Below are 18,247 nucleotides of genomic sequence, written 5' to 3'. Positions count from 1 at the left end.
GAAGAAATAAAAAGTAATACTGTCAAAGACAAAGCTTAACTATTTAACAGGATGATTTAGAAAAGTCTGATAAGTCAACAAAAGTCATAATTTTTCCCCAATTAAATACTTTAAACACTGTAGCCAAATGGATTATTAGCAAGAAAACCATTTTTCTGAAATTCTTGCTATCAAATTTAGTGTGTACAGTTCATTTTCAGGTAACTTTAAAAAAGTTTTGATTTCATTCCTTAAAGTAAAAGATTATTCTTGGCACTTTTTATGCCAATAACTTACAATAGTGAATGACTGAATCCATATTTAATTTTACTTTTTATTCCTTTCAATGTTATATGAGTGGGTAAATACATTCACAAATATTTAAATATACAAACATTTTTGCTACATATTAATAAGTAGGAAGCTTTTATTTTATGCCTTTTCTTTTAAAGACATGCTTCAGTCACATTACAAGGAGTATATTCACATTAAAATAATAAAAATCACAAAATAACCATCAGATATGAGCCAAAACTTGGTCATGTTGGCTGAATCAACTGAATAACAGTTTTTGCCTTCAAATGGTCTTTTACTTCATTTCACTGCCAAAAGCTGGAAGAAAACTGAGGTGAGGAGAAAATAAAATGGTGGTTCAACTGCTGTATTAATTCAACCGAGTCCACTAACATACCTTTCTATCTGCTAATCTTGGATCAACTTCAGCAACCTTATAACTGTGGATTATTGAGAAATAAATGAACTTTACAGTTGAAAAGTGGAATAGTAAAGACCAAGGAGAAAAACAAGAAAAGGAGATAAAAAAGAATCTAAATCAGCAAAGAAATGACAAAAGAGACTGAAGATTTTTTTTTCAGGTGTCTGTATTGCACCCTGTTGTTTTGCGATTCACTGCGTTCCCTGACAAACATCTCTACTTCTGGGCTATGACCCCCAAGCTCCTGGTGAAAACTGAAACCATTGGTGCAATCAGGCAGAACAGCTGCTCCCTGGGCACCTGACGTGCAGTGCGGTGGGAGAGGCCCACGGCAGAGGGCCTTCCCTGGTTGTAGGTTCAAGTCAGGGCAGATTCAGGGGGGTCTGCTCTGGCCTGATGTATCTCAGGATGGTCACTCTGTGTCCTCAGACTCCCTCAAGGTGCAGATCAGTACCCGAATTCCCAAACCAGACAGGATTCCTCCCACTTATTTCATAAGGGCTGTGAACAGCAATTGACAAGGGGAGAAGGAGCCTGGCCAAAGCTGTGACCGTGAGCGTCACCAGGGCTTCACTCGAGGGCCCAGACAGGCCTGAACATGCCACTCTCTCTAGGGTGGCTGCACCTGCACCTGCTCACCTCGTCCAGGGCCTGAAAGAGAGTGGGGTGAAGATGGAGGGACCAGGGGGGACACCCATCTCCCGTTCACACTGGGCTGCAGGGATTCCCAATGCCTTCCACGATTTAGAAACATAAGAAGATATTTAATAATCCTCCAGGAAGGTGGCCAAGCCCTGTCCTATGAAGCAAACCATTTCTAATACTCCAAACAAGTTTTCTAAGAGGGAAAATTAACTATAGAGCTTACTGCATCATCGGGCCGGCCCCGTGGCTTGGTGGTTAAGTGTGCGCTCTCCGCTACTGGTGGCCCGGGTTCGGATCCCAGGCACGCACCGACGCACCGCTTCTCTGGCCATGCTGAGGCCGCGTCCCACATACAGCATCTAGAAGTGCAACTATGACATACAACTATCTACTGGGGCTATGGGGAAAAAAAAGGAGGAGGATTGGCAATAGATGTTAGCTCAGAGCCGGTCCTCCTCAGCAAAAGAGGAAGATTAGCATGGATGTTAGCTCAGGGCTGATCTTCCTCACAAAAAAAAAAAAAAAAGAAGTTACTGCATCATCATATTAATTCAACAGTCTTTTCACACATATTCAGTTAAAACTGAATGATCTCACCTCTTCCAACTGAAATAGCTTCCTATACCAACTTTAAGCACAGACTGGTTTTCACAAAAATGAAATACTGGTGTATTACAAACACAGCTTTTATTTTTTTAAACTAGGAAGAGTGAATTGATAATTAGCTTTTCAGTTTGTAACAGATACACTACAGAAAATGTGTGTATTCTTTGGACATATACATAATTCTTTGCTTTCGTGTGTCTTTTTCTTTTTTCCAATAGTTTCTCCTGCACTATATAGTAGTGCCTATCTCTCACACTGAACAGATGAGCTGTTTTATACAAGACTGATTATTTCATCCCACATTTGTTTAGATTAGACAAATAAATCTGAACACTCAACTATGGATTCATACGTAAACTTTCAGAAATGATGTTTGTTATGTCTGATGTAATAAATATAGAATTATTTCATACCATTTAAAAACAATAGACATCACTTTCTACCAGCCCCATCAGGGCTGTGAGTCTGTTGGAGTATTACCATGATTTGCTTTTTCTCCAGAGACAGAATGCTTCAGAAACTGACCAGTAGCACCAATGTATAATCTTGATCGCATGGGCCATTTCTGAAAAAGAATATTTAAAACAAGAATCCAAAAGTTAGTATCTATGACAGATACAACATAGCCTGTAATAATATTAAAAATTCCAAATACCTCAATGCAAATGCAATATTATGTAGCTAGTGACAACTGTAATTACGAAGTCTAAGGGATGACATGAAAAAATGTTTATTAATGCTAACAATAAAATAACGATATACCCAGACTTTGATTATAATTGTATAAAATAATATGTGTGCATGTGGATAAGAACTGCAAGAAATCATGGAGAATGAATATAGTTAACTGTAGGAAAATATATCTACCCACAGTGTTGTAATTTCAAACTAAACCTAAAACAAAATTAAGCCGAAAACAAGATCCCTGGCTTTAAAGATATTTTGAAAAGTTACACATGGTAAGTATTATATGTCTACACTTGTCAAAGAACTACAATGAAAAGTGACTAATTCAACTATCTAAACATTTTATCTAGCTCAAAGCAATCTCTGAAAGTTGCAAATATTAGAATGTTTGGTATTATATAGATAGAACATCCAGATTAAATGTCTGGATGTGTTGGCAACACACAGCTGTAACTTTTCAGTAATCATCATATTTATATCCTGATTGTGACTTTTCTAAACGATATAATTTATTGCCAAATAGGCGTGATGATGAAAAAAATGTATTACATAAATAGTACTTTCAGATTGAACATTTTGGGGGGGAGGGGGGTCATATAATCAGTTTAGTTCTAAGGTCCTTGGAATGCTAATCAGAGAATTGCTACTTTTTTAAAATACAAAGCTAAGTCTTTAGACTAAGTGCAACTCTCAAAGGTCAGCAGTGGGGTCCCCCACACTCTCCAGAGAGTTAATGCTGCCGTGAGCAGCAGGCTATCTTCATCAGCGAACATTCACAGGCAGACTGCTGGTTACACAGCACCACGGAATGTTCTTAAATGCCTGGCAGATAATTCTCAGTGCTCAAATAGAGGTACAATTATTAACAATCCAAAGACCATAAGAGCTCTGGATTCTCAACCCAAGCTGCATATTAGAATCACACGCAGAGCTTTGAAAAATACTGATGGCCAAGTCACACTCTAGATCAATTAAATCAGAATGGACCTCTTTTTTCAGAAGCAGTTAGAGCATAAGGTAGAGTCAGATCTTATCTGGAATAATATAAGCCTTCGTTGTACTTCCCAATACTGTTACTGTCACCTAAACTGGGATTCCAGATGTAAAACGTAGCCATAAGAAATAGTTAAGTAGGCATATGATATTATCTGGAACGCTTCTGTTCCTAGCAACCAACAGAAGTCCAATATTTATGCCTCCAGATGTGATAAGTGAATTTGCTCCTACACAGTTTAGGTCATTTAAGAGTCCTAAATTCAGATTATTCTGCTGGGAATCTACACTTTAAACACAGATAAAATATAAAATTTGTGTTTAAAATGGTCCACTCCCTTATAACTTTCCTATAAATAACTTTGTATGTTTTGTTTGGTACAGTAATAAGACTGACACTCTTACTTATTTTTTTGCAAATCTATTTCAGTTTTTTAAAAAAATCACAGACGTGCATTCTTATACATTCTGCATATATATCACTGTCACTGGTCCTGTTCTTGGGATCCCTGCCATGGACTGGTAACCTAAAGTGTTTCAGAAACTAGCTGGAGTTTTTCCAACACGTCAGGACCTCGCATTGTTAAATCAGATTTAAGTCCTGCATTAAAGAATCTAGTGCCACAGAGCTTTGATATGGACTGAATGTTTGTGTCCCCACAAAACATATATGTTGATGCTCTAACTCCCAATGTGATGGTATTTGGGGAGGTAATTAAGGTTAGATGAGGTCATTAGGGTGGGTCCCTCATGATAGGATTAGTGGCCTTTTAAAGAGCGGAAGAGAGAGCTCCTCTTTTTTGAGAAAGAGAAGTCGGCCAACTGCGAGAAGAGAGCTCTCACCAGGGACTGAATTGGCCAGCACCTTGATCTTGCACTTTCCAGCCTCCAGAACTATAAAAAAATAAATTTTTGTTTTTTAAACCACCCAGTCTGTGGTATTTTGTTACTGCAGCCCGAGCAGACTAATACGTGTAGTGAACAGCGTAGGGCAGAAATCATCAATTTCAAGTGCAGAATTTTTGGCGGTGTTTTGCAATCTTTTAAACTCTTGCCTCATTTTCATGAGCATAAAAATCTCATGCTCAAACCTTAAATGTAATTTGAGAATTCTATGTGAATTAAATACATCTAAAAACAAGTAAAATCAAAATACTACTGAATGCTCCCTGGTAGTTCTGATATGTGCTACCTGGGTTCCACTGTATTGAGAATCATTCAAAATCATGCAGCCACATGTGGAGGCAAATGAAGGCATCTGTTCCTTACATCCTTGCTAGTACATAAGTAATTAACGAAGCAAATTTAAAAATGTGTATGTGGATTTTTGCCTTATTTTTCATGGACTTAATAAAACTTCCTTTTTAAGAACTATGTGCTCTTGGATTATTCAAAAAGGCTTCTAATGATTTTATTCAACTGAACTTAATGTAGGCACATAAATAGTTTTAAGAGTCAGAAATAAAAATGTAAATAAAATATTCATCAGGTTGCATGTCAGCATCATGCCAAAAAACCCAGCTGACTGATTATATTTCACTTTTCAATGGTCTGTTTTAGCATTGTGTACATTAACACAATTCTGACCTCTACTTTAGCTGATAATGTATATTTAAAATTATGTAGCTTCATTAGGCTTAGAACAATCTAGCAAACTCATACAGTTAACCAGAACTGAATCTTAAACTGAAGACCTTAAAAACGTACTCTTGGTTTTGGGAGTTAAATAACCCTAAAATAACAAAACTTTGTATTTATTTTTAAAACTATGGTTTATCTATGTTATCAACAATGATTCTCAAGGGATGATGCAATTAATAAAGTCATCTGTGCTTTTCTCTCAATGTAAGCATGTGAAATATACCCCTGTTCTCTTGCAGAATCACTGCCCTTTGGGACACTGGTGCCGATCAGAATTGCTCATATCCCAAAGGGATAAAAACTGCTGTTTTAGACTATGCCTCAGGATGCCAGTCTCTTAAACCTTTCAGTTGCATTTGAGATACTCTTAACGTAAATCCCCAACAATGCTAACAACGCTAAATCCCCAATACTGATAATAAAAATCGATGATTCAAAATCATGGTCTTGAAATATTTGTTAATGGATCTTTGATCATCAAAGTAAGACTTAGTAACACTGTATTGTAAGGCAGAAAAAGTCACTTTGGAACACTTTTTAACTAACGGTTACAATACCTTTAGTTAACCAAAAACAAATAATCAGAATATTTTTATTCCTTTTGCATTAATCAAAGATAAACTTAATATTTAAGCATTTCGGTAGTGTCTGTAAAATAATGTTACAGGTGGTTTCAATCATGTCTATAAAATCTTTTTCCTCTGAACCTGCACAGCACATGGTTATAAGCTATCTGATGGCACATACAACATTCTCCCTTATAGTCCTGCTATTTGTATTTTTTGTCTCTTTTGTATGTTCATTTAGGGCAGAGATTAAGTCTTATCCTTCATTGTATTCACTCTCATAACATAATGCTTTCTTTGCACACAGTAAGCACTCAGTAAAAGATTTTAAAACAGACAAGTCACTTGTTCAACCATCATCAATTTAATTTTTATTTTTATTTTTATTTTTTTTAAAGATTTTATTTATTTATTTTTTCCCCCAAAGCCCCAGTAGATAGTCGTATGTCATAGCTGCACATCCTTCTAGTTGCTGTATGTGGGACTCAGCCTCAGGATGGACGGAGAAGTGGTGCCTCGGTGCGTGCCCGGGATCCGAACCCAGGCCGCCAGCATCGGAGCGCGCGCACTTAACCACCAAGCCACGGGGCCGGCCCCTCAATTTAATTTTTAAAAGGTAATCTTTGGCCTTATTTCATTATCCCTGGAGCCGTCTTTTAAAATCAAAATAATTGATTCAGAGGACAAATGAGTTTAATTTTTCTTAAAAGAGTTATAAGACTACGAAAACATTTCGGACGTGAATCAAGTGCAAAAAAACTCTTGTTAAGCTTATTGTTTACATGAAAATTATGGAGCTAAAATTACTCTTCAAAAAAGCACTGCAAGAAACTATGGTGAAAAACAACTTGATTTCTCATCTGAATTCTATCTCCCACAAAGAGGCATTTAACAGATGCTTTTTGTATTAAAGTCTACTTAAAGTTAATTTTCCTAGAGTATATGAGAATGAAGTCAAAAGAAACCTAATATTAATGATATATTTGAATAACAATCTAATGCACTCTGTAATATAAAATTCCTTAATTAATAATGAATGACTTGACAGCTGATATTATATAACACATGAATGGAATGGGGTCTATCATAATTATAAATAAATGATATTTCAAATTTTTATATTTAATATTTGAAAGTTTGAGCCTATCATCATGTTGATTATATTTGCAAAGTAAATTTTGTTAAACCTCACCACAGAATTTTAAGTTCAGTTAATATTAGAGGGTGTGCTTTACCACATTTCAATAATGATTATTCAATAATTTATTCAACACTGATATACTTAAGGCTAAGTCCTAATTTTGTATTTGTGTGTGTGGCAAAATGTTTCAGAATGATGGAACCAAAAATTTGAAAATTTAGGTTTAGAAAACATAAGGAAGATGATACATTTTGAACAGAAAGCCAGATCAACGTAGGAGTTCAAAACAATCAAATCTAGGAGAAAAGGATGATGCAGAGTCTAAATATTGCAATACAGGTATTAATCATAATCATATACCATATTAAATGAAAACCCTGACCATTCTACCTATATGTAATGTAAAAAAATGATACAAAACATTATTCTCTTGGCTAATAACATTACAGAATTTGAATATAGTATTTAATCAGCTCACTCAACATATATCCCAATCTATTATGAAAATTACATAAACACCTTATAGTTTTTCTAACCTTGGTAGCTGTCTATTTCAGGATAGTTAACCTTTATTTAAACGGATTGAAAATTTACTCCGTGGGGATGCAGAACGGTCTCATTTTGTTATCAGTTTTACAAAACCTTTCAACACTGGTTTCCTAGGATCACTTAGGGGCAGATAATTCCATAACTCCACTTAATTATTGAAACTTTTCAAACATCTAACAAAAACCACAACGGAAATTAACAACACTCAAAAACTCTCAAAGGCTCATAAATGTGACTCTGATACTAAAAATTACCAGGACGTGCAACCAAGCATCCCACCAGGCACCCCTCCAGAAACTTCTCACCTAGGAAGGGCATCCTGTAGGCTGCATCCTATAGCTGGCGTGAGACACCCCTACCCAACCCACCCCAGATTTAAACCCACCACCTGCGAACAGTTAAGGAGAAGCCTTTTGCAGTGGGGACCTCGCTACCAGTGCCCTCGCGGGCCAAGCTCGCTCTCCAGATCTGTTTCCCGCTTCACCCCTAGGGAGGCGAGGGGTGAGAGCTCGGTGGCATCTGCCCAGGCGGTGGCAGTCCGGGCGGGTGAAGGTGCCCTGCACCCCGCCACAGCTCCGCAGTGCGCACTACCGCCTACCTTAACAGGGTGCAGGTAGCCGTCGCCGCGCAGGGCGCCTAGCCCGGGGTCCGCCGGCGCCTGGGCGTCGTCCTGGAGGCTGCGGGTGAGGTGCGCAATGTAGGTGGTGGCCAGCAGCAGCACGTCCAGCTTGGACAGCTTGGTGTCGGGCGGCACCGACGGCAGCGTGCGCTGCAGCTCCAGGAAGGCGTGCCGCAGGGTCTGCACGCGGCTGCGCTCCCGCGCCGCGTTTGCCGCCGCCGGCCGCCCGCCCCCCGAGCGCGCGCCGCCGCCCGGGCCCGCCGGCCCTGGCCGGGTCCGCCCGGGGCTCGAGTCGCAGGTGGCGGCGGCCGGGGGCGTGGGCTCGTTGCTGACGATCAGGGGGCTGCCCGCGGGGCCGCCGCGGTCCATGGCGGCTTCCCGAGCCGCGCGCCCTGCAAAGAACCGAAGGCGCGGTGAGGTCGGGGCGGGCTTACCCGGGGAGGCGCAGCCCTCGCGCTCCCCCTGGGCGCCGGGCCCGGCCGTCCGACGTGGCTCGGGGCGTTCTCAGAGACGAGGTCCTTTGGACTGGGGCGCGTCTGCCTCCCGGCGTCTGGGGAGAGTTGTGGGGCCTGCGAGTTCCCGGGCTGCTTAGAAGGATGAGCGGGGGCGCGGTGCCCGTTTGACTTTCCACGGACAAATTAAGCGAAAGGACTACTCTACTGGGGAAGGAAGACTTCGGAAGCACAGCTCCGGTTCGGAACTTGTTCCCCCTCCTGGAACGTTATCCGGACAGTCCCGCAGGGAAGATGGTGCGGGTCAATCTCACCCAGTGTGGCGGGAAGCCCTGGCCTCGTATGGCTCACGGTGCCCACCCCGGCCGCCCTCGCTCCCGAGGCCAGGGACCCCGGGGACGACGGCGGGAGCCCAGGGTGATTTCTGCTGGAGGAGTGGGGGGCCCCTAGCCTCACCTCGGACTAAGACACCCGCCACCCCTGCGGGCCCGGGACCGCGAGGCGCAGCGGCATCAGACCGGGGCCCTCACCTTTCCTGGAGCGGCCGTGTGGGGCTCGGCTCCGCGGCGCGAGCGGGCGAGGAGCGTCGAGCCGGGTCTGCGTGGCCAGGGCCGCACCGGTCACTCCATCCTCGTCCAGCCGAACTCGACGGCCGCTTGCAGCCCCGGCTGGGTGCGCCTTTTATGCAGGCGTCCCCGCGGCTAGGCGTTCGTGCGGGCCAAGCTCGGCGTCCGGCACGACAGGCAAGACAGGCCGAGGTCCGAGCCCACTTGAGGGTCTATGCCCCAGGCTGCGTCCCAGCAGTGCGGCCCCCTCAGCGGCGGGAGAGTAGTTAATCACACCGTCCGGTGGGCGGGGCCAGGGGCGGGGCGTCCTTCTGGCCCCGCCCCCGCCCTGGTTCGCCCCGACGCGGGTCACCTAGCGCCACACGTCCAGCAACCGCGCGGCTGGCGGCCGGCGGGGCCAGAGCCGGGTCCGGGTCCTAGTCCTCCAGGTTGGCCTTGCGAGTTACCTCACTTTGCCGCCGCCCTTCGGCATCGGGGGCAGTCTGAGCTCGGGCGTCTTCCAGGCAGGCGCCGGGCTGAGGCGGGAACGCCGCCGTTTTGTTGAGCGTGACTTGTAATTTTCTGTGAGGAGCTGTGGAGTGTGCCGCCTCGAAGCGCTAACCTTTTACTACCACAAGGTAAATGTTTCCTGCCGTCCTCGTCACTTAAAGCAGTAGTCCCTCCACCTCGGGACTCCGCGCCGAGGTAAACTGCTCCCACTGTTTGTGCTGCTTTAGGAAGTTCCCCGAGCTGGAGTCAACGGCCCTGGGATGGCGGTCGCTTCTCCCGGGCCGGGGACCCTGCCGGCCGCCTCTGCAGCCCCCGCGGGCCCCGCTTTGTTTCATTCTTAGGCTCCGTCGCCTGCGGGGCAGTCGCCTGAGGTGGTTGGCACTTGTGGCCCCGCGGGGAGCGTGGCTGGCGGTGAGGGCGCCATCCCCGGCTCCCTCAGAACGCGGGCCGGCCCGGGCCGCCGCGGCTCCGCCGGTGTCGCACCGTCGCCTTCAGAGGTGAAGTCCGAGTGGACGCACGGTCTTTCCCAGCAACGTAATTAGTATATCCCTGAAACAGCGCCTACGATTCCAAGAGCGGGACATTTTACAAATTTAAAATATCATTAATGAAACTGCTCTTGTATATGCGACATAATTTCATAGTTTACAATAGATTTTTTAATTGGAACTACCAAGTAGCACACAGTAATGGTGGCACTTGTATTTGAATATCAGTCCACGCTTTAAGTGTATTAGTGAATCAGAATAATCCTCAGGCTTTCGTGTCGATTCCCATTCAGTAACTGTAATCAGATTTACACCTTAGAAAGAAGCACACCAAAATCCCATTGGTCCAAACAAGGATTACTTTCTTTTGATGAATGAGAAAGCACATTATCTTTATTTTCCCAGTAAATTGTATGTTGTGAGGAATAAAGTGATTGGAAAGCAATGTTTCAGATTCTATAAAAGAAGCAAATCAAGCAAGAATTTTCTCTTTCCTTTTTTTTTTTGTGTGAGGAAGATCAGCCCTGAGGTAACATCCATGCCAATCCTCCTCCTTTTTTTTCCCTTTTTCCCCAAAGCCCCAGTAGATAGTTGTATGTCATAGTTGCACATCCTTCTAGTTGCTGTATGTGAGATCCCGCCCCAGCATGGCAGGAGAAGCGGTGTGTTGGTGCGCCCCTAGGATCCAAATCCGGCAGCCAGTAGCCGAAGCTCTCACTTAACCCCTGAGCCACCCGCTGGCCCCTAGAAGTTTTTCTTATACATATCATGAGACAGCTCAAAGCTACAAACCATAAAAGATGATGTTGCCTAGTACTGTAAAAATAAAAAATCAAACGCTTCACATCACTTAAGGCTGAATTTACTTGTTTATTACAGATTTTCTTTTGGGTTGTGGAGGAGGTGAAGTTCATGTACATCATTTTTTGTCAGCAAGCTTTCAGATTCCTTCAAAGAGAGATTCCTGTATTAACAGAGAAAAAAAAAAAGCATGAAATTATTTCAAAAGTGAAAGTTATCCAAACCAAGTAGCAAACATATAGAATCTAGGACACAAGAACAATAGTATAGGCTAATGATTAGTCACCAAACTGTGTGAATCTTCCCAGGTTTTAATGGAAGCAGAAACATAAAGATTTTCCCCCTGGGATAGGGAAGAATGTGGAAAATCTAAGAGTTGAGAGAGGTGTGGAAATAAGAATATTGGAGGGAAGGTGGGCCAGGACTAGAGTGAGGCAAATTAGGTGCCTAGGGCTCCTTAAATTTTGCACCTGTGGCATCTCACATGCCTCACCTTAGCCTAGCCTGTTAGAGTCTCCTGTTACTGTGGGAGGTGGGGTGGAGGTAAGGACACAACAGAGGCTCTTCACTGCTAACAGTGGCTGGCCAGTGGCCACCTGTGTTGCCCACCAGTCAGGTTGGAAAGAAAGGACTGAGTAACAAGACCCACCACTGCAGGCCACCCCCTCGTCCTATCTGTTGCCACTCCAAGCAGCCTCTCTGAATCCTCTGATAATTCTAGAGTAGTCCTAATTCCTGCAAGAAACCAGTATTTGCAGTTAAATTCAAAATAGAAGATGAAACTCTTCAAATTTTCATAATCACATGAATTAGTACCTTATTTAACTCTTTATATGTGCTAAGTGCTTTACAAAAAAACACTTTATTTCTCATTTAGTCTTTACAAAAAGCTTTTGAGCATTTTACATTTTACACTTGAAAAAATAAAGATTAGAGGGATTAAGTAACTTGTCCAAGGTCACACAGCTAGTAAGTGACAGAGACAGAATTCAAGCCAGGCAGATTGATCCTAACACTTGTGCTCTTTACCATACTATTCTATTTAATATTTGTAGAGTTCCCCATAATTTGCAAAACATTTTTTGTATCTATTATCTCAAGAAAGAGCATACTTTAACTTGACTTCCTATTAACAATCCAAATACTGTTTTCATAGTATATCATTCTTTGGAGTTCTTTTTGAGTCTTCCAGAAAGTATATGGCTTTAGAGTGCTGTAGATTTTATTTCACGGAGTGTGGTGCGGGTCTTAAAATTTTACTTGTCTTTTTTCTAAATATGTCAAATAATTTTTCATCTTAACTCATCTTTATTATGGAAAATGATCACACATAGTGAAGAAAATATGTTGGTTTTATACATATATATATATAAAACAATAGGTTTTATATAATTGGTGCTTTTCACTTTTCACCTGTTTCTTTCATTGTTTAAATTAAGGAATAATTTACATAGTTAAATTCACTTTTCTGAGTATATAGTTCAGCAAGTTTTGATAAACATATACAGTCATGTAACCACTACCACAATAAAGATATGCAACATTTCATCACCTTCCAAAGTTCCCTTGTGCTGACCCTTTGTAGTCAACCCCTAATCCTTGGCAACTACTGATCTGTTTTCTGTCTCTATGGTTTTGCCTTTGCCGGAAGGTCATAGTATCATCCAGTATGTAGCCTTTTAAGTCTGGCTTCTTTCACTTAGCATAATGCTTCTGAGATCTGTTTATGTTGTTTTGAGTATCACTAATTCACTCCTTTTTATTGCTGAGTAGTATTCCATTGTATGGATGTACCACAGTTTGTTAATCCATTTCCCAGTTGAGAGACCTTTGGGTTATTTCCAGCTTTTGGTGATTGTGAATAAACCACTATAATCATTTGGGTACAGATTTTTGTGTGAGTATAGGTTTTCATTTCTTGGGAAGATTCCTAGGAGTGGGACTGCTAGAAGTGGAAGAATATGTTTAACTTTATAAGAATAGGTGAGAGTATTTTCCAAAGTGGCTGTACTATTTTTGCATTCCCACCAGTAGTGCATAAGAGTTCCAATTGCTCCATATCCTTGCTAGCATTACCAGATTTTTTTCTTTTTATCCATTTTAATAGATATTTTTTAAAAAATATGGATCCAATATTTTTAAAAAATCCAATATTTTAAAATCAGATGATTTCACAATCTGGACATCTCACTTGCCAGCTAGTCTTATTTCTCAAGTTCAGCATGTCTGCCTGGCTGCATCATTTTGGAGCTGCACAGCTGCAGTTGCCTTTAGTTGAACATGTGCTCTCCAGTTCATCTCAATCACATTCTCACTTGCTTCCCTCACTTACGTTACCTACACCTGAAAGGGTTTTTGAGACCTCCTTGGAGGGTAGTTGAGAGCTTGGCTTTGGCGTCAATGACCTGGATTCAAGTCCCAGCTCTGCCTCGTGGCAACGGCGTGACTTTGGGCCCCTCTGACTTGGCCTCTCCAACGCTTATTTTCCCCATCTATAAAATGGGTCTGATAGTATTCTTATCTCAAAGGGTTCTACTGTTTTTTAAAATGTGTTTGGGTAATAAAGATTCAGCTTTCAAAGTAGACATTTTAAAATGGAAAATAACTAATATAATTCTTTTAAATTAGATCTTACCTAACTCTTGTTCACAGAGTAAGCCATTAATAGTTGAGACTAGAAGTCACAAAAGCTAGCTTAGACTGTTCTAAAAACTCTTTATGTTGCTTACCACTATTGTTTTTTTTGAAGGGGAGGGTGTCCTAATTTCAAAAGGATTTTTTTGGGAACTGCAAATCAAAATCTTAGCATTACACCCACATTACTGATACATATAAGTTTATTTTGCATGTAAAATTAATTAGACAGAGGTTAGGTTTAACAAAGCAAAATTAAAGGCATTTAGAGCTTTGCAAATGAGTTTATATAAGATCATCCCAGAATTTTGTGACTAAATATTATCTGTTTTTAAAATTCTTCTTGAATTACATAGGAGATCTATTGTTACAACTGTTCAAACAGAACCTTAACAGTGGTGAAAGCAAGTTATTTTTACTGTTATTAACCTTCACTTTTTAACTCAAAGAAACCTAATGCTTCCATATTCTAACTAAAGATAGTGGATATTTTATAAATAGTTAAATAACATACAGTGACCATTTCCTGTGAATTATGATTCTCGTTCCTTAAAGGTATCTGAAACTAAGGGCATTCTAACCCAGCTAGAAAGTTATTATTTTTACATTAACAAAAGATGGATTGACTCTGTTGACATTGCTTAGGCTTGAAAGATTTGATAGTTAAATAATTGAGTAACAGTTTGCTTTTTTCATTGTACAGTGCTGTGCAGTATTCTCAGTGGATCTTATTTACAATATATAGATGCATTTAATGTCTTTTAAAATTACTAAGCCTCAAGCACCTCATAGCATGTTTGAAAAGAGAGGAAACATCTGTCACAAGTATTTACTGTGACAAACACAGAAGCAATAATGTGTACATTTTTTGTTTAATACCATATATTATTTTTAATTGAACAGTGAAGGCATTTGTTCAGAATCAGCCTGTAAATAAAAAATAGTTTTGAACTAATCTTTAATTAAAGTGTACATTGATAGTATCAAGTTCAGTTTGAGGGTCAAAAACAACGTCAATGAGTCTGACTTTTTCCTCCCTGTAGGGAAGGGCAGGCTTGTGTAAATATACATGAGCACAGACTGCATGCATTTATAAAGGAGGTGGAAAACATTCCCCTGTCATTGGATAGATGTTGCTTCACTGTGTTCCACATAGGATACAGGCACAGCTCCCAATGTGCAGAACCTTAAAGGAGTGTGGGGCACATACTTTTAGCATTTTGGAAGAAGCACTGCACTCTAAGCTCCTTTCCACCTTTGAGCAGGTTCCTCACCTCACATATTAATTGTAGACTATAGGGGACTGGTCTGCTGATGCCAGCTCATTCTTCCCCTTAAAGTAATTAAGTTGCTTAAATCAACTTTTTAGAAACCAAGAATCTATTCTTTGTGTTTGGGCTGGATATTTTGTTTTTAACACTTTACTGACCTAGCTTTATTCTCATTATATCTTAGCTTTATGCTTAATTAATAAAATGTTAGCAATAGGCACACCCTAAAAATCTACATCAAGAGCTTAATGAAATTCCATAATATATTTGGTCATGTTTTATTAAAGAGAGGTAGAACTGATATTCCCATTTAATAAGACTTAAATCTTTTGCAATACCAAAGTGATATTTTGGCATGCCTTCAGTAAAAATGTTACCCGAGGAAATGAAAAACATTTAAAACAGAATATTTATGTAATATTTTTTCACATTATAAAACTGAAGAATCTGGGGCCAGCCCGGTGGCATATTGGTTAAGTTCACGCACTCCGCTTTGGTGGCCCGGGGTTCGCAGGTTCAGATACTGGGCGTGGACCTACACACCGCTCATCAAGCCATGCTGTGGCGGCATCCCACATACAAAATAGAGGAAAACTGGCACAGATGTTAGCTCAGCGACAATCTTACTCAAGCAAAAAGAGGAAGATTGGCAACAGATGTTAGCTCAGGGCCAATCTTCCTCACACACACATGCACAAGACAAAAAAACCCCTGAAGACTCAAGATTGAAAATCAACTTCACTGACAGTGGCAGAAGTGAGACATTCTTTATGTTCTTCTCACAGGAACCCCTCTAGTCTGCTGGCTGCTTTTGGGGTTGCCTGTCTTTGCAGTATATAGTAGTTAAAAATGTATTTAACTTTGTATTTAGTGTTCCTAGTTAGGAAAATGAGGATAGAGTGGTTTATTTGCTGTTGCGTCAGTGCTGTCCTAATGATTAGAGCTTTGCTTGGGGCTGTAGAATATGTGGTATGGGCCACAGCTCACAACTGATCTTAGTGTGTGTGGCAATGTATAGAATTTACCAACACTGTTTTCTGAGGCCATGTCCATTTTTATTATTTTCTTTTCCACCTTGATGATATACTAGCAAGACCTTTCAGTATGCTTAGCAAAGAAACAAAACTCAAGAACACTGTTGTGGAATTGACACTAGTTGTATAAATCTTTTAACCATCGGGGTGCTGTGGACAAACTGGCTGAAGTTTTGATGGTAATGACAATGGAAATACAGCAAAATTAAATTAAAAAGTAATTATAAAGTAAAGCAAATTCTCACACAGTTTCTGTTTTTTGTGTGTGAATGGAGAGGAGGCAAGGCCAAAACTAGGACTCCCTGCATGTCCTTTCTCCTCTCCCCAAAAAAAGCATTTTCCAGACTCTCAGGACTCTCTCTCCCTTAAGCCTCCATCCCAGCAAGTCTAAGCCACTCTTTAGGGAATGGGTAGAACAGTGCAACAGTGTTGTTCATGGGTCTTCTTCAGGTGGGCTCCATTAAGGAATGCTAAATCACCATCCCTTGATTGGATCCTGCAAGGAGGGTCTCATGACAAACCCACCTGACCTTCAGCAGGCAGTTCTGGAAAAAGGAAATCTATTCCAAAGTATGTTCACTGGCTCTGATTACTTTCTCAATGAAATATGCTGTTGCCCTTCATTATATTGTAATGAGTATTATATGATTGGAAACATCAATAGAGCAATCATTGTATTGATTATAAATGAAAAAAATTTAATGAATAATTTATCAGATGTATTAGGATCTGATTATAATGCCCATAGCATTTATCACACTATACAGTAATTGTATCACATTTGACTCTCCAACTAGCTTGTTGAAAAATCTTTGAGATCAGGACTATCTCATTTGAGTTTTTATATTCAGATGGTCCAGCATATAGCAGGTGCCTACTAGTTTTATGAATAAATGAAGTTATTTTCTGGTATGATTTATCTTTACATTGAAGAAATATCATCTTTTAAAACCAAAAAAGCAATTTTCTTCTCAGCAGGAGACTTAGAGCTGATTCATATGGAGCGAAATTATCTATCTATTCAAAGTTTAGAATAGTGATTCTTCAACTATTTTTTGGATCATAAACCCCTTTGAGAATCTATTGAAACTTCTAATGTTTCCTTCAGAGACACCAGATTAAGAATCTTTGGTTTGGAGAAGTGGTGAAAGTAGTCTATCTCTGTAGTGCTCTGGGCTTCCCCTCCTTTCTGTCACTAGATGCCCTTGTAGTCATCCACTCAGTAGTGGACCACCTATCATCAGTAGGGCCTCAGACTCCTTTGATATGATCCCTGCTCTATCAGACATCTTTACTTGCTGCTTCTGGGACTTTCCTGAGTCACCTGCCCTACGTCAGTGGGTGTATCTAGTCTGTGACTCCCAGCTCTTCTGGAATCAACCCTTCCACCACAACTTTATGACTGACTGGGCAGACCAATGATGAACAATGTTGGTTTTTTTTTTTTTTTTTGGTGCTGGGCCAAGAAGAATTGAGAACAGAGTACTAAGAAACAGATGGAGAGCCTCTCTTCTTCTGTGCTGTTGATAGTGAGGGTGTCCCATCCTCTAAAAAAGATAAATTGCACAAATATTTGAAAGAACCTACCCCATCTCATCAATAATTTTAGGGTTATCTTGGGAGCTTTCCGGAGATGCATTTCCGTTTGCAAGGTATCTCTGTATATCAGAGAAAAAGACTAATTTTGGCTTACCCACCTTTAATAAACAGGAACTATGTGATGCATTGTTTCAAAGTTACCTGTAGCATACCAAAAATTAAAAGCATTCTGCTTTGAAACTAATAACTCAATTGTAAACATGCCATATAACAGCATTAGAATTATATTTTATGAAATAGAATTAAATAAAGTTAAATAGATCCACAGTAAAACCAATAAAAAATTAATATTCCAAGATAAAATATCACAGCCTTTCATACATAAAAACCTACACAGGAAAGGTTATGGTCAACTCTCAGAGACAAAACAGGTACACCAGCGTTAATATAAATGTTAATGGCCCTTGCATTTTGCTCTTCTGAGTTTATTTTTTCGGAGTGTTTAACCTTTAGGGAGTAGATTAGTCAGGTATAGTTTTTGGAATATGTTCATACCTTTATTTTGGCACTTAACATTCCACATCATTTCCCTGTTGATAGATCCTCCTCCCTTTCCAGCAGTGGGGACTGCCTTATTCACCTCTAATTCCCAGTGCTTAGCATAATCCTGGGTACATTCAAGGTGCTCAATAAACGTTTATTAAGTGAGTAAATGAATGTTTCCATTGAAGCACTACAAAAGTAAATGCTAAAAGATATGCTTATATTTTGGATTTTGTTAAAGTGTTTGATTTTGTTTTCAATTTTGAATTATATAGTTACATGGCTATAT

At 40.6% G+C, this 18,247-nt stretch overlaps 2 protein-coding genes across 2 annotated transcripts in view; both read right to left on the bottom strand.

The window, feature by feature from the left end:
- Nucleotides 1–324: 324 nt before the first annotated feature.
- Nucleotides 325–8,522, bottom strand: TCF24 (transcription factor 24). The gene is made up of 2 exons (XM_087420595.1): nt 8,121–8,522; nt 325–2,510 (listed from the first exon to the last, which is right to left on the bottom strand). The coding sequence occupies exons 1-2, from the start codon at nt 8,508–8,510 to the stop codon at nt 2,397–2,399; spliced, it is 504 nt and encodes a 167-aa protein (XP_087276721.1). The 5' UTR covers nt 8,511–8,522; the 3' UTR covers nt 325–2,396.
- Nucleotides 8,523–10,996: 2,474 nt separating this feature from the next.
- PPP1R42 (protein phosphatase 1 regulatory subunit 42) overlaps nt 10,997–18,247 on the bottom strand; it is a 65,505-nt gene continuing 58,254 nt past the window's right edge. Inside the window, 3 exon segments of the mRNA XM_014792025.2 lie at nt 10,997–11,100; nt 17,464–17,578; nt 17,581–17,616. Of these exon segments, the coding sequence (XP_014647511.1) occupies nt 11,010–11,100; nt 17,464–17,578; nt 17,581–17,616 (242 nt within the window). The 3' untranslated portion in view covers nt 10,997–11,009.

The sequence above is a fragment of the Ceratotherium simum genome, chromosome 31, assembly GCF_057802395.1.
Source record: "Ceratotherium simum simum isolate JZ-2026a chromosome 31, ASM5780239v1, whole genome shotgun sequence".
In the NCBI taxonomy this organism is placed as follows: domain Eukaryota; kingdom Metazoa; phylum Chordata; class Mammalia; order Perissodactyla; family Rhinocerotidae; genus Ceratotherium; species Ceratotherium simum.
Note: the sequence above shows the minus strand (reverse complement) of the source record. Positions and strands in the feature narration are given on the sequence as shown.

Bases quoted from the DNA above. Each gene is read 5' to 3' on its own strand.
- TCF24 (XM_087420595.1), bottom strand. From the start codon at position 8,510: ATGGACCGCGGCGGCCCCGCGGGCAGCCCCCTGATCGTCAGCAACGAG. The intron at 2,511-8,120 runs GTAGGCGGTAGT...ATTCTTTTTCAG, and splicing joins GCTACCTGCACCCTGTTAAG to AAATGGCCCATGCGATCAAG.